At 41.2% G+C, this 16,489-nt stretch overlaps 1 protein-coding gene across 3 annotated transcripts in view; it reads right to left on the bottom strand.

The window, feature by feature from the left end:
* The window catches only part of sema4bb (sema domain, immunoglobulin domain (Ig), transmembrane domain (TM) and short cytoplasmic domain, (semaphorin) 4Bb), a 67,363-nt gene that overhangs the window by 32,969 nt on the left and 17,905 nt on the right, over positions 1-16,489 (bottom strand). For all 3 annotated transcript variants that reach the window (XM_085153763.1, XM_085153769.1, XM_085153757.1), the window contains exon 2: positions 12,325-12,768. In XM_085153763.1, coding sequence (XP_085009889.1) covers positions 12,325-12,445 — 121 coding nt within the window. In that variant the 5' untranslated portion in view covers positions 12,446-12,768. The remainder of the gene's footprint in view (positions 1-12,324; positions 12,769-16,489) is intronic.

Raw genomic sequence — 16,489 nt, 5'->3', positions numbered from 1 at the left:
TCTCATGCAACTTTCAGAAATAAACTTTCAGAAGTACAGTTCTAAAAAAGGTTCATCTGTTATTTTAACAGGAACCCAGACCTTGAGAAAAACAAAAGGAATACACTAGGATTTACTTTCCTCTGAATCCCTTTAGTCACATCACAGCTGCGCAAGTTCAGTGGGTGCTTGCTCACCATCGAGGTAACTAAGATATCCTCAGGGCGCCAGCTTGCAGACGCAGTGTTACTGAGAAATACTATTCATGGTAGCACTTTGGCAGGAATCACCTTTTTTTTTGGGGGGGGGGGGGGGGGGGGGGGCACAGGATAAATTTTTTTCCAAAAGGTTTAATGGGAGATTTTAGGGTGGGGTGACTGATTGGCTGCTTGGTAGGTATACGCCTGCCAGAACACTGAGTGTAAACATGCCCCAGATTTACTATAGCAGCATGAGCCAAGTCACAAGGCACAAGGGGGCAATGGGGACAAAGGGGCTCGCTTGCAGCTAGGATGAGAAAACCAAAAGGAGGAGAGGGTAACAAAGCTGATATCAATCTCAGACAGAGCTTGGCTTATCTTGCATGCAAGGCACCAATTTATATATTTAAAGAAAAAAAAGAAAAGAAAAGCAAAACAAACACTATCTCTGCCCTCAGCTAAATAAAGCTACACAAGAGTGCACAGCTTCAAGGCTCTGTTTGACATGATTTGACAAAGGGCTTGATAGCAGTGCTGGAGCTGACAGAAGCCGACAGAAGTCGCTTCAAGGTCATCTCAACTCTCCTGCTTCCGATGCTTAGGCGAAGTGATGTTATTTCATCGCCGGTGACTACTGGCAACTAAAAGCAGAGCGGCTCTGATCTGATCTCTACTGCTGTAGTTTACCTGCCAAGTCAGCACCGAAACAGTTTGTCTGCACAGTCGGACCTCTGATGAGGAGACAAATTGTGTTAGAGGAGCAGGGGGTACTAACTGGGAAACACCACAGGAAAATAAAAATGACTAGGGCTATCCGAGTAGATTCCGTTTCCGTTAAAGAAACATGACGCCAATTCTGGGAGATATTTGAGTTCTGCACTTCTTCAATGTCACGTGTATGTGGCAGGTTTGCAAAAGCATCTTTATCCAAGTAGTGTCTAAAAGATATTCCTTTTAAAATGAAAAGTGAAGAAAAAAAAAAAAAAAAAGGGAAAATTGACTTTACTGGATGGGAAATAAAGCTGACAGTACTGAACTCTACGGTATCCACAAAGCCAGGCCATGAGGCTTACATGTACTGTGGTGTTTGTAATAACGGCTTTGCTGCACTTGTAGATGTGTGAGTGAATATGCTGTCTGTTCTGTTCATGTCTTGATGTGTGTGTGAGTGTGTGCATGTCATACTGAGAGACAGCTGGGCCTTGCAGATAATAACCAGAGCCTGACAGTGTGCAAGTCCAGTGTTTGTTTGCATGCGAGGATTATTTTTTTTCCTTTTTTTCTTTTTTTTTTTTTAATGAAAAAAAAAAAGAAAAAAAAAAAAAGGTGTTAATAATGCCATATGGTTACAGGTGCATAAATACATCGGAGCAGCAACAGAAAACTGCAACGGCAGAATGTTTGTTTGAAATGTGTGTAGCCTACAAGCCATGCAATTCTTGAAAAAGCTTCCTTCACCAGCTGAAGAAGAAAACATCTGTCCAACACATATGTAACAAGGATGAGGTCAGTGCATAAAGCACAGCATAGCTCTAAAAGCAGAGGAGCTGACAGAGACAGCATGCTCTGCCCTGTAATTAAAGGCTCTTAGGTGTCATCCTGATGCACTCAGAACTGGCATGCGCCCGCCCAACACTCAGACCAGCAAGGCGATGTGGCGCAGTGTTCCATCCCAGCTGAAAGCTTACAAAATCCTGATGATGAGGTATCTGAGTGAGTTATTCAAACACAGACCTTGAAACTCAGAGAGGGAGAGAGGAGGAGACAAATATTTGGCATAATTTTCCTCACTCAATTCAAAGCAGACGTGCCTGTGCTTGTCGTGTGTGGTGCCTTTTCAAACACTCCTCCATCCTCTTTAGTGGGGGTGGGCAATACCACCACATTTAAGATATTAACAATAAACTCCTGCAGTGTTTACAGTTTGCCTGCTTGCTTTAGCTCCAAGGGCACATTTGGTTCAAGTCCTGTATGGCACAAGTGGGTGGTGGGCCATTAGCTATTCTGTGTCAACAGGAAAAAGTAATGCTTGTCATAGCGATGTAATGTTTCAACAAAAACAAGTGCTCCTATAATTTGAAGAAACAGATGGGAAAACTAGTTTTAGACTCCAATAGGTGTGAAATCTCCGCAAGTGCTAAGAGTTGCTATTGCAGACAAGTGACGCCAAGATGTAACAGTAGCACAAATGCACATACCCCTGTATTTATGTGCCAAGAACTAAAATGTGTGATGAATCACTGAACTCAATACTGAGACTTTCTCGCAGTAGTATCAGTGATTGAGGGAATTAAGCCCACCTCTATTCTACAGATTTTAAAGCTGTAACAGGCTGATGTGATTCATATGATGTGAAGCAGGTATAAATGTTTCATATCGCCCAGCACTAAAGCACAAAAAAGGCTAATGGAAAGGCCAATTTGCCAGGTGTTTCAGGAGGGCACTGAACATCCTGAACTGATGCTTGATGAAAAGTCCTGAGAAAATTAGGGAACTGCAATAATATTTGGAGGAGCTAATTAGCTACACAAAAATTTGTGGCGAAGTAACTGCCGTTAAAATATTTAATGATATAAGAAAAAAAATAAAGAGGGTAAGAAAAATAATGATTCACCCTTCTTAAAACAAACAAACAAAACAAAACAAACAAAAAACAAACAAACAAACACAGGTAATGGTAATCAATCCAGCCACTGTCATTTTTGCTTGTGCTAAAGAGATTCACTTACACTCCCCTCTATAGACGGGAGTGCTTACTGAATTGCCTGATAACTATGTCCCACCCAATTGGATTTGAATGGGGGGGGGGACAAAAAGTCATGCGAGTCCATAGCACAAATGTCCAAATCTAGCTGGTTTGCAACACTTACAGATTAGTTTCTGCTGGAGTTAGAATCCCATCAAAGTACATGTCGATGGGCACCAGTGGAACTGCTCTCAGTTTACAAAGTACACACACTTAGGACTGGCATGTGCTGAAAGTCTTTTAAAGTGCTACGACAGCATATAAACACAACCTGGTGAGTGCGTACGTGTGTGCATGCGTCTCTCTGGAGAGGCTCTTGATGAGAAGAGCAGGCCGGAGTCGCACCGAGTCTCATGCTCTCCACTCATCCACCACATAGTGACCAAGGATGAGAAGTGGTCAAGCACACTGGTTTACACTAATGGCTTTTCACCCACACACTCAGACACACCTTGGATGAAGGGCTGCATGCTTTTCCTCTTGCTCTTCTACCGTCATGTTTGTTTCTAATAGCCCTGCTGATATCAGAAGCCTGGTGAGTTCAGGATCAGCTGCACTAGTCTCCACACTTGAGCATAAGGGTTACATTGACCTGCCATGGTTCAAAAGCATCACAACCTAAAGACTGATCAAGTGGCTGATTTTTTCTATATTTTTTTAAGCCAACTATTAAAAGAAAAGAAAGGAAAGAAGAAAAAAGTGACTTTATCACATAAAACACAGAAGATATGCAGTGAGACACTGCACTGGAGGACACACGTGAGTCTCTTTTCCACACACATCCACTATAGCAGGAGTAAAATGCATATGGAGTGCATTAAATACTGGAAGCAAGTCAGGAAAGTTCAGACTTCTAATGAAAGATACATGAGACGGCTGCTTTTAACCATTTCAGTACAGCCTAAACTGAAAGGTAAGATCCAAAGAGTTTCTTGAAAAGTGCAAGAGTAGACACCTTTTTTTTTTTTTTTTTTTTAATAAAGTGCACTGCATTCTGAAATGTTGGTGATGTTATATGAATCAGTTCTGGCATATAATCATATCACCATATGGACACCAGGTTTTAATGCAATTTATTCAAAGTACTTTTTTCCAGAGGGAAAAACCCCCAACAACCAGAACACATGTGCAATTCAATAGTGAGGAAAAAGGCGTTGCTATTCTAGTGGCTTTAAGCACACAAAAAAAAAAATAATGGAAAGATGTCAGAAGTTCCACAAATTTCAAGTCATCATCAGCAGAATCCATAGGAAGTCAAACAGTCATGGTCTCTGCTAGAGGAGGGCAAACCTGCTCTGAGCTAGCCATTATGTACAGTTAGACCATTACAGACACACGAGTGTAAACAATAGAGCCAGCAGAGAAGTAAATCTCCTCGTGATGCAGCAGGTTTAAAGGAGTTGCGATTTGAAGTCATTTCTGGTAAACCAAACATTTCATGGCCTTCAGGCATTCATCACACTGCAGTTTGTGGTGTGTTTTAATAAGTCAGTTGTGTTGCTTTCCATGCAGACACAACTCTATAGCACTTGTTGCATAGGATTTGTTCTTGGTTAACATCACTTGCCCTAAATCCAAAGCATTTCCGAACAGATGATCTGCTTCAGAGGACGAGCTCTCCGCAAGCCATGCGGTGCATGATTGCCATTAGATGGTGATTTGTGAGGTCCAATATCACATGCAATATCATATGATAAAATTGTGATCAAGATTAAAACGTAATTAATTGTACAGCCCTACCTTAAGGTGGGTCTACATTCTACTGGGTAGCAATCCTGAAAGAAACATTTTGAAAACAATGAACGGCATTATTTAATTTCATTTCTCAAATGCCAAATAGCTGGAACGGTTGTTTAGGAAGAAAAACTCATGAAAAACTCAAGTGTTTACAAAAGATGTAAAACCTTTCATTAATAAGCAGAACATGTATAAAGACAAATGACATCCCGTTTGTTTCAAGCTATTCAGTCTTTGTGTTTTATTTTCAGGACTGTTTGCTGTGTCTGTTCATTTTTTCCTATGGAATGAGTTGTTTTTACTGCAAATTGTCGTGCATGGACAATGAGCAGTAAATTGTTGTTGGGCGTCTTTTTCCCCCCAGTGGTTTTCTTTTTGTTTGTTTTGTCATTCTTGTTTGAAATAAATAAATAAATAAATTCTTGAAAGAATGCCTTTTCGACAGAAATGTGTGCAAAAGCCATTTGTTCTCAGACAAGTCCACTACAATGCAGATTCAGCGCCACAGAAACCAAATGAAAGCTTTTTCATGTTACAGTCGAACAAGAAAAAGCCTTTTTGTGTTATAGCAATGGAAAAACTCAGAACCTCTGCTGTTAACTTTTTAATAGTGATTAGGCTAACCAAATGTACACTCCAGCACAGCTATCCAAAATTGCCTAATGACACTCTTTAACCTCACATTCCTCACTGTCCATCTAAATTATTTGCTACAACCATCATTTCGCGCTGCTTGCCATTTCCCTTAAATCAAATGTTTCTAATTAAAATTTGAAAGTTTAAACTTTTCTGTACTTTCTCTGGACTGTGCGAGTGATGAGTCCATTAAAACATCTGAAAGAGACAGGGTTGATGTGCTGCAATTATCTTCCATTGTTGTGGCCATTATGGTTTTTGTATGCAGGCACTTGTGAGTGCCACCTCTGCTGGAAGCCACAGACCGCTTTTCTTTCAGGATCAGTGGGCGTGTCCTTGCTGGGTTTTAGGTGGCCATCGGAGCATGTCTAAAACCTCACCAGCCTTTGCTCTGAACATCCACCCCCAGCCCCCCAGCCGCACCCCTTCTTGCTGCCCCTCCTCTGTTTTGAACCGCGATCCACACACTGCCAAGGTCAGTGGATTAGCATGCATGAGAGAAAGCGGACAATATTCGCCTAACATAAACCAAACGTACACAAGAAAGGACACTGTGTACACAGAGCATACACAGCATGCTCTGTAGCTTGGCTTAAATGGGCATTTTCATTTGCTCCTCTAAAAGTGTTAAAGCTGATCTGATCTGTGCCCTTTGTTTTACACAGTCTATACTGCTGCACATGAAAACACTAATGATAGAAAACAGTAACTGACAGACTCTCTAGATGCTACTTGTGTTCAGAACTGGATTATGTATCTTTTGTTTTACAACCTTTCTTCCAGATTACCTCTTAAAATTATCACAGTAAAAGCAGATCTTCCCGTTGTAGGTAAAAAAAAAAAGCATTCAGGAATCGTAGGAAACTTACACATTAGATTTAAATATAGCAGCAAGAACTGATTTGAACTCATCTGTGTTGTGTCTTGTGCCTTAAACCAACTAGAAACCAAAAAGCAGTAATAAAAAGGGAACAAAGGAATGGGTGGAGGGAGGCGATCAGCACCCAATCACATTAAAACGTACCACTGAAGTACTGTGTTTAATGTAGAACACGATTATCTGGCATTTAGAGAGCTTGTTCAATCTGTACAAAAATCCACTCAAATGTAAAAGCACATTTTTTCTTCAGTGTGAGTAAGGCTACAATGTTTTCTCTGCTGTTGCATTATCCCTAACAGACAGACACTGCTATGAGGCAATCATTTCAAGCATCTCTAAGCATATTTCTTTAAGGTCAAATTATTGATTCAAGAGGAAGATGATTAACAGCACTAAAACGATGATATTCAATTTAGTTCCCCAAATAATTAGACTGTGGTGGCAGTAGGGGTACAGGGTGTGTTTGGGCACACATGGACACAAAAGCAAGCACAACCACACAATCTTAAGATACCATATACTTTTGTTACCGACTTGGTTCATAACCTTTATGGACAGACTTTCTAGGCACAGCCAAGCAGCAGATGGTTACCAGTTTGGTGACCTCTGCCTTTTGCGGATGATTTCTTCTGGATTCATCAGTAGCTGACCTCAGCATGCATTGGAGCAAACTGCATCCGAGTGTGAAACAACAGGAATGTGAATTAGCATCTCCAAGTCTGGTGCTAGAAGAAGGTGATGTGCCCACTCCGGGTCAAGGCAGATTGCTACTCCAATGGTAGCAGTTCAAGTATCCTGGGGACTTCTTTACGACAGAGTAGAGTAAAGCAGTAAATGCAAACATTGGCATGGATTGGTAGTGATGTGGATTCTATATCAGTCTGTTATGGTAAAGAGAGCTCAGTGTGACAGCAACACTGCTGATTTACCAGTCAATCTACGTTACAACTTTAATCTATAACCATGAGCAGTGGTTGCAAGCGGCTGAAACGACCTTCCTTTGTAGGGTGTTGTGGAAAAGGAGCTTTATGGGAGCTCTCCTAGTACCTTCACAGCTCAGTTTAACTCACTTGGATTTGAAGGTTTCTCAATTAGGTTGTAGGACCTGGTACCAGGTGCTTTTTGTTGTATCTACTTAGACGGTTTCCACTTAATCTGAAATGATCCAAAAATGAAACGTTGGACTGTATGCCACCGGTGGCCAGTCAGTGACAAATTTTGATGACTCATGAGGGTGGCTCCTCACAAAAATCCGCCAATTTTGAAACATGGCAATGAAGTAAATGACTAAATACAAAAAAACCCCAATGTGGTCCTTCAGTCTAACAAAAAGCCATACACTGAGCAGCAGAATACCAAATCTCAACTTCCACTGTTGTGCAGTTTGTGTTGCATACAAATGATGTCATGTTCGGCCGCTTTGCTATAACAAGCCCACGCATATTAGTACTCAATTGTAATGGGAAACAACTGAAACCCCGTACTTTTAAGTTGAGTAGGTACTTGTGGAAAAGGTCTATTAGAGAAAGGGTGAAGCGTTTGGTCATTTGGGAGGGGCTCAGAGTAGATCTGCTACCCCTCTACATTGAAAGAAGCCAGCTGATGTGGTTTGGGCGTGTCCTACTGGCGAGAGGCCCAGGACTCCCTGGGGGGATTACTTTGTGGTCTAGGAAAGCCTCTGTGTTCCTTGGAAGACCTAGAGGTGGCCAAGGAGAGGGAGGTCCACGCAACTCTGCTTTCAGGGGTGGTAGTCTAAGCAGAGAAGTGGCAGAAAATGGATGTAGAGGTGGATGGATACTACTCTCCAGTAAGTTCCTCATCCTGTGGACGGAAACTTTACGGTCTCCACAGCGGCAAAAGCCCTTCTGCTGCAGTCATAGTGAGCTCAACTTAAGCCCCTTTTTCCATTAGTACCTACTCTGTCCTACTTGCCACAACTCGACTCGGATCAACTGGTTTTCCATTACAATCGTGTCCCACCTAATGTTTGCTGTTGTTGTCACAACAACTTAGCTGAGTGTCCCGTGACGCAATTAGTATGCAACACAAATGCTACAACAAAGGTGGACGTGGAGGCAATGATATACCCACTGCTTGGTCTGTCGCTTTTCGTCAGACTCAGGGACCACAGCACTGTTTTTTTCCCCTAACCATTTCCCTCGTTGCCGGGTCTTAAAAATGGCAGATTTGATTTTTGTGAACGAGATGCTCTCATGACTCATTGAGTGACTCCACTGACCAGTCAAATGGTGGCATGCAGTCTTACGACATCACATTTTAGTACCTGTCCAGCTACCGGCTACTATCACCTATTGGAAAACCTTGAAAACCTTGGCGAGTCGATCCGAATGGGTACTAATGGAAAAGGGGCTACTGTCAGTTGAAGCAGTTCTCCATCTTCTGAAGGTTTTGGATATACTACCCTTCTCATCTACAATCTATAATGGTCAACTTGAGAGTATGTTGGACAGTGGGCCTAGCTGGTTAGTGATAACTTTCCAAAAATAAAAGTGAGGAGTTTGTCCAGTACTGAAGAGACTGTGTCAGTGGATTGTGGGGGAAAAAAGACAACAAAAAAAAAAAGACAAAGATTGCAAAATAGAATTTAGTTGGGTGGCTCGCCCAAATATGTGTGTGACAAACACTGTAGTTAACGTACTCAAGTCTGAACTCAAATGTCTCCTTGATTAAACTGAAAAGAAAAGAAAATTAAAGGACAAAAATAATCCATCTCTTCAGTGCACCTCTTCAGAAAGTACTGTCTGAGAAGCTTCTGATAACTAACAGGGATACATGCTGTATGCCTAACCATTGCTTACAGCTCCAAGTCCCATGATCTTTTGTGCTGCTCTGCCTCTGCTCAAGAACCATAATGAAAAACAGACAAGCTCTCCCTTTGCAGCAACCACAAAAACCCCTACTCACTACACATGAGAGATTAGCTTGCTCATTAGGAGAGAAGGAAGGACGAGGAGAGAGGGAAGGAGGACAAAAAGGAAGAGGGATGCTTTTCAAGGAGGAGGACAAGGGTGCTCTCTCCAGAAAACAGGCCAGGTCCCCCTTTTCTTACAGACAATGCCAATCAGAAACGGCGATTTAAAGAGGTGACCTGCTTTACATGTTTTGCAGCAGTGGTGGGGGTCAAACAAAAGTTAGTTTATATATGAAGCATGCTAGTGTTTGTGCAAAGCTGTTGTCTCATTAAACAGCTTATAATCAGTGCCAGTGACTTTTAAATAAGACTTTCTACACGAAATTGTCAGTTGAAAAGCAGTTTTCTCACACTACTACTTATGCTCTCCAGCTGACAACCTCAATCACTCATCGTTCATGTCAAAATACATGAATTTAAGATGATGAATGCCGCGTGGAGTGAGGCAAAGTAGGGGGGAAGAAAGAAACATCAGTGGTTTGCAAAACACTCACTTGCTGGGAACCAGCCTTGGGCCAATTTAGTCTATTCAGCTCTTAGAGAAATAAGCTAAATGGCTTAAGGATGTGAAAGGTTGTTCTTGGGTATGAGAGATGCTAATTTGAGGTGGTGCATGGGAATCACAGGATGACTGCTCACTAAAGTGGCTAAAGAGGAAAGGAAACAAACCTTCTGGGGGGGAGGGGCTTCAAATTCAGGCAGGTGTGCTTAAAGGAGCCAATATACCTCTAAACCTTTATGAACTTATGCTGTGGTTAATGTTTGACTAAACTACTTGCCTGGATGAGAACAGACAGATGAACGAATGAAGCAAGAAGCTAATTTTAAGGAGCATCTTGTTGGCCATGTAAAACTGCACATTTCAACAGCTCTAATTCAGGATGTTGAAATGTGTTTAGTGAGACTTTCCTGAGAGGAGGGGGGAAAAAAAAAAAAAAATCAGTCAATTTCCCCTGTGAGCCACATCCAAACAGCTACCTCATTTGTCACAAGCTTCCATAATGCATCAATCAATTACCAAAAAGCTGTCGGCAGAGCAAATACAGGAAAACAGCGGCATGTGTTTAAATTATGGAAGCTTAATCCACAGTTGTTATAATAGGACGTGTGGCAGTGTGTGCGGAGTAATTACATACAATGATGAAGTCGGGTGCAAAAAGGTCTCCCATTCAATCAGTGGATTTTGCCAGGAGACACATTAAGTTTATATTTGTATCATAAATTGTTTCACTCAGTCGCACATTAGCAAAAGGTCAATTAGAAGCAAAAAGCGCGGAGCAACCAAGTGCCTTTGAAGGTATGATGCCAGACTGTATGTGCTACAGAGCAGCTACTGGGCCCCAAATTGTTGCACTTCATTTGCTCTGCACTCTGCAGAGTCACGTGTTATGCATATTTTCCCCCAATCTTTCAGTCAAGGCCCAAGAGGGGAAAAAAAAGAAAGAAAACAAAACAAAAGAGAGACAGTAAATTTTGTGTGAAGTGACATCTAATATGAAAAAAACCCCTCAAGGAACAAAACTTGTAATTTCATGTATCTATGAAGAGATGTTTGTAGTGCGGTTGTCCTTAAGTTGGCATATGTGTTTCTGGGCTGGGCCTGTAGTCACTTGTGGTTTCGTACATGTATCTATGCACACACTGCTCCACAGCCTCTTTCCCTGCAGACTTGTTGCAGCTGTGTATGTTGTTTTTGCTCATCACTGATATTTATTATGTTACACTGTGAAAAACTGGCCCTGCCCCCTTTATTTACTACCGTTATGTCGGTTACATATTCAGCACATGATGTTTTCAGTAGAAACAGCTGTGCATTCTCAACTTAATACTCAATATTTTTGTCTCCTTAAGTTCAGAAGAAAGATGAAAGGAGGTTTCTCATTTCTAGGTGGTGGCTTATCATTTGCTGAAATTACAACTAATGGGGCAGATTTCTGGCACTCACTGGCTGGTTCCCAATGAGTGCCAGTTCTGTGTGAAAATGGCTTGTTGATGCCATAGGTCAAAGGAACAGGAAGGCCACAGTAACTCAAGCAATGGCTTTTTACAACCAAAACATCCAGTAGAGCATCGTTGAATACTAACACATTGAACCTTGAAGCAGCAGAAGCCAACGCAGGGTGCCACTTCTGTCAGCTAAGAACACGAAACTAAGGCTATAATTCACATGCGCTCACCAACATCAGAAAAACATCGCCTCATCCAATGAGTCTCGATTTCTGTTGCACCATTCGGATGGTAGGGTCAAAAATTGGTATTAACAAAACAAAACAAAAACAAAAACAACAAAAACAAGCATGAATCTGTCCCAACTCGTATCAATGGTTCAGGTTGTTGGTAGTTGTGTAATAGTGTGGAGGACTTTATCCTGGCACACTTTGGGCCCCTTAGTACCAAATGATGATTGTTTAAAACATTGTTGCAGTCCATATCAATCCCTTTGCAACAACAGTGTCTCATCTTCTGATAGCTGCTTTCAACAGGATAAGACACCCTGTCATAAAATTACTCAATATCCTATTTACAAGACTGTTGCAGACAAACATATTAACAAATACAAATAATAAACGATATCTCTCAGACACACACACACACACACACACACACACACACACAAAGAAGCAACACTCACCTGTTCTTTCAGAGGTGCAATCAGAAAAAAGCTGAAGTAAACTAAAATTGAGAGGCTGTACCAAGCCCCCAGAATACGATAAATCAGGGTTAATTTGAACTGAATCATGCATAGCTACCGTAATGAAGTACAAGCATAAAAATATAGAGCTGAAAATGAGGATAATAAAACCTCAGTAATGAAGTAGGAGCAAGTAAAAAAGAAAAAAAAAGAAGCACTGTTGTGAGTTCACAGTGCTGAAACGAGTCCTCTATTTAATTCTGTTCATGTTTTATTTGCTTGATTTGCAAACCGAGACGAGCAATATTATATTTATACTTTATTGTTGTGGCATTTGCATTTCATTTTTCCACTTTAAGCATTCTAAGAAAAAGGCTTTTAAGACAGGGTCATTTGCATGTAATATTAAAAATTTCTCTTTACATTTGGTTGTTGTAGTTTTCTTTATGAAAGGATGTAAAAAAGGAAACCATTACGGTGATATGCACAGACCTGCAGATTTTAGAGAAATAATGCCAGAACTCACTCACAGCCACAATGTTAAGCCACAACTGGTCATCAGTGAAAACTAATTACACTTACTGTATGGGAAACTGATGCGAGGTATGACATCTTCCTCAGTGGCGATCACTGACTGGAGAAAGCTAGCCAATAGCAGTGCAGCAGCAGGAAGACAGTGGACAGTCCCAGTTAATGTCCACATGGTTGCCTGCTTGTCTAAGATGAACACGGATGTACACGGTTTGTTTTAAGATTCCTTGGAACACATTAAACTCCTATTGATGCCACAGAGGGTTATTTTCTCACTCCCATCTTCCTGCAAGTCAGAGGGGGGTGGATCGTGTCCTTGATTTGAGTCTTGTATTCCCAGTGGTCTTTACATACAGTTTGTAGCCTCTTAGTCTAGAGAAGGGGAATCCTTTCTGGATTAAAGGCTGCAGGATTTCATCTTCTCATAGTGCTCTGCGGTGGATGGATCAGTGCTAAGCTCCAACCAGACTCCACTTAGTTAAAGTCATCTTGGATCTGTGGAAAGGAGAGAGAGAAGTTTTTTCTTTATGTGCGTTCCAACACCAGTTTTAAAAAAAAAGATGAAACACAAGCTGGAATAACAGATCCTTATCCAGTTTATAACCATAAACTACAAACGAAAAATGACTAATACATTCAAGCAGGGGTTCATTCTAGAGGATGCTGTGGATTTTAATTCAAACAGCTGTTATTTGAGAGGAGTGTTCATTAGTTTTGCCAGCAACAACGGCATCACCCAAAAATGACCTTCCACATCCATCTGCCCCTCAGCTTTCAATAGTGAACAAACAACCTTTTGTTTTAGTTTTTTTCTGCCACAAAGAAAACTCAACAAAACAGATCATTCAGCACTCTAACCAGCTAAAATGAAAATACTCATCATCTGGTAGCTTGAAGGGTTTCACAAACTTAAGTCTAAGTGAATATCCAATTTGCTGTTTGAAAGACGAAACGCCTACTAGATTTTTTTTAATCTCTGTATTTAATTACGCTGTCAACAAATCGGTGAGAGATCCCCCTAGAAGATAATACGGGAGTCTGGCTCCAATTTTGTGGCTATGTGGGGAAATAAAAGAACAGTGACTCCCAAGACAGCCCGGTAATTTGTCACAAGAAGGTGCAATGAACAGCTTTTATTTGCTTTGTGTGAGTACACAGATCAGAAGCATGTTATGTAAATCTATACTGGTATTTTTGTGTTTAGTGGGCTGTCAGTTTTATTGAAAAGCACTTAAAGTAAGCACCAGCCCATTTGTTTCAACCCTCTGAGTTTTTTGAAACAACATCAACAGCTATCAAACCTGTCATAATTTATTTTTGCTTGTTTGAGGACAACACAAATTGTTAACACGAGCCCAAACCTTCAAATATGAAGATGCATTATGTTTCCTTTGAGGTCACGTTTATTGCAACCAGGTATTGAAACATTTCTGTCTTTGCTAGCCAGTGACAGAAACAGTGGTCTATTACAGTCATGGTCTATTTTTATTAATTACTGCCTGCTGGTTCAAAGAGGTTATGATGAACCGGAGCTGTAGCCACGAGAAAAAAGCCCCTCTTTTCCTGTGAAATAAAATTGTATATGAGCAAGGTAGAAATTAAGTAAATGACCAGTGCAATACTTTAAAGCAGGAAATGAGCAGCTTTATGATAGCTGCGTCAGACAAAACTAACACTTAACCATCCAAAGCCACCTGTCCAGAATGTGGACGCCAACCTGCGAGGAAGAAAGGATATTTGTGATTAGCACTTTCATGCTGGTCTCCAACAAAACCTGAGGAAGATGGCTTTTTGAGCTCTCTCTCAGTTTACTATCTAGTTGAAACTTTGCTTGTTTACCATTTGAAACTGAACACAGGTGGCACCTTTTTATGAGGTTTTTCACTGAAAACAAAGCATTTCTTTCACCAAAAGCAATGTCATGAGAGCACAGATACTGAATCAATAAGAGCTGTGAAAAAAAAAAACCAAGAGCCTAGACTGTTTTTGTAAGCCTGGAGAAGTATTTTCTAAAATTTTGACCCAGTGATGATGCGAGTTGAAAGTCCAGGGGATCACCAAAGTTATTACAACCCTGTCTGAGGTGGGGTATGCATGCTTGCAATATATTTCAATCTTGGTCCAAGTGATGGCCTTACTGACTCCTTACAGCAATACCGCATGCCTGTTGTACACCCAAAATAGCTGTAGATCATATATTTGCCAGTGTTTTCAAACCTAAACCAGAGTGCAAGCTATTATTTGATTCTTATGAATTCACCAATAACCTGACCGGAGTACAGATGCCTCCGTTCAGTGAGCTCAGTAAAGCCCTTGTGTTTGATATAACTCCCTACTCCTTATTGCCCGGCAGTGCTAGATGCCTCCCTGAAGAACCCACAGAGGTGGTTAGGTTTAGAAAGTAAACACTGCAGAGCACATGGCGTCCCTTGCATCATTGAAGGAACTCCCTGAAGACCTCATGCAAATATTTATGACAACCAATAAATACAGCAGACCAAGATGAGCGTGGGACAATAAGTAGCTCCTGGGCATCTGCGGAGGTAGGGCCCAGCTGGAAAGTACCATTTTAAACTTTTGAGCAGCCTGAATAATACTTTTTAACATACTCTGCTACCTGCCCAGTCTGAAGAGTGGGGAGCTGACTTGAATGCATCTGTATCTCAGTGTCACACCCTGGTCTCCCCGGGGTCTGCAGCATCCAACTAATATGTCTGTGTCACTCTTCACTTCACTGCCAGGCCTGCTGTGGTTCTTGCTGCTCCACTGAAGCTAGCTGAGTCACTGTAGGCTGAAACATCCACCCACGGTACTCTAACATTTCCTTTTGCCTCCGGTGGTCCCTCTCATGCCTGCTGGGACAACAAGCTTGGCTGCCCAGCATCTCTTGCACACCTCAAGCCTCCATGTTCCCAGGGCACATCCTTATGTAACTGCAAGTGTTTTAAATTTTAATGAAAAGAGAGACGTGCTGTTAGAAGTGTTTCCTGCCACTCTGCTTAAAAGCTTCCTAATTCATCAAACTCTTTAGGGCAGTAATGCATGAAGAAATATCTCAACACACTTAAATTGACCTTTTACCACCTCAAAAATGTAGGTAATGCCCACCAAAAATTTCACCCAAATTTCAGTCATGAGTAATTTGGTTCCAATTTAATTGGTTCAGAACACATTTTACACAGTCGTGTTTGCTTAATTACAGCAAAAACATTCAGACCTATCACATACACACCTTGTCGTGACTTCTACCAACGAATTAAGCCAAAAAACTAAAACAAAAACACATTTACTTTTAGTTTTCAGTCAGTTTACTCATCTGCCTCCTTACAGAAATATTGGCCTCAAAAAAAGAGAAAATAAAAAGTTTGTTTTGCCTTTTTTGACAAAACTACGCCAATAGCAAGAGGCCCATGCACCCGGATAGGAAACAAGGTATCTGGGGAATCCAAGATGCATGATGACTCATAAATGTTCATATAACTGGGCCCGGTGCCTGAGGAGCACTAGATGGACACTTTGCAGGCCTCAGGCAGATCTGTTCAGCCTTAACAAGGGCGCGAAGGCCAAGTAAACTGATGTAATACTGCATTCATCCTCTTTTCTTTCAGATTTTAAAAAGACCCCATCATACGTAAATGCATTTTAGTCAAAGTACTCATGCAGTGTCCTAATTCAATCTGAAAAGCAATGCAACAAGGGTCTGAAGGAAAAAAAAGTACTAAATATTAATAAGCATTAAATCATATTTGACAGCAAGTGCTCGACTAAAGAAAGTGATCTAATTAGAGGTAACAATTATAGGATTTATAGGATTAGAATTCTATTCAACCAGAGCTGTTACAGTAAAAGTGAGCAACTATACTCAATGCCACTGGACCCATCTGCTCATGCAGGCGAGGGTCTGCTGCTCCTTGTATCTGTGAAGGGTGAATCTGGTGCCATATTGCTTAAAGCTACAGATTCATTAACCTTCTGAACCTCCCTCGAGGCTCCCTATTAATTCCTGCATCTGTTCATATGGCAAAAGGATGTGAAAGACACATTGGGCGTTACACTCCGTCAGGTCATGTCGAGTTCATTGGAAAGGTAGCAGCATGAATGCTAACCATTCGGCTAACTCTTGATTAAAAGACTAGTGTTTGTGCTAGGCTATGAATTCTCAATAACTCTTCTCTGCAAAGTGACTTGTCTCACATTTGGTCTTTGGCACAAAATG

This window comes from Neolamprologus multifasciatus, chromosome 1 (genome assembly GCF_963576455.1).
Source record: "Neolamprologus multifasciatus chromosome 1, fNeoMul1.2, whole genome shotgun sequence".
Taxonomy (NCBI): Eukaryota; Metazoa; Chordata; class Actinopteri; order Cichliformes; family Cichlidae; genus Neolamprologus; species Neolamprologus multifasciatus.
Note: the sequence above shows the minus strand (reverse complement) of the source record. Positions and strands in the feature narration are given on the sequence as shown.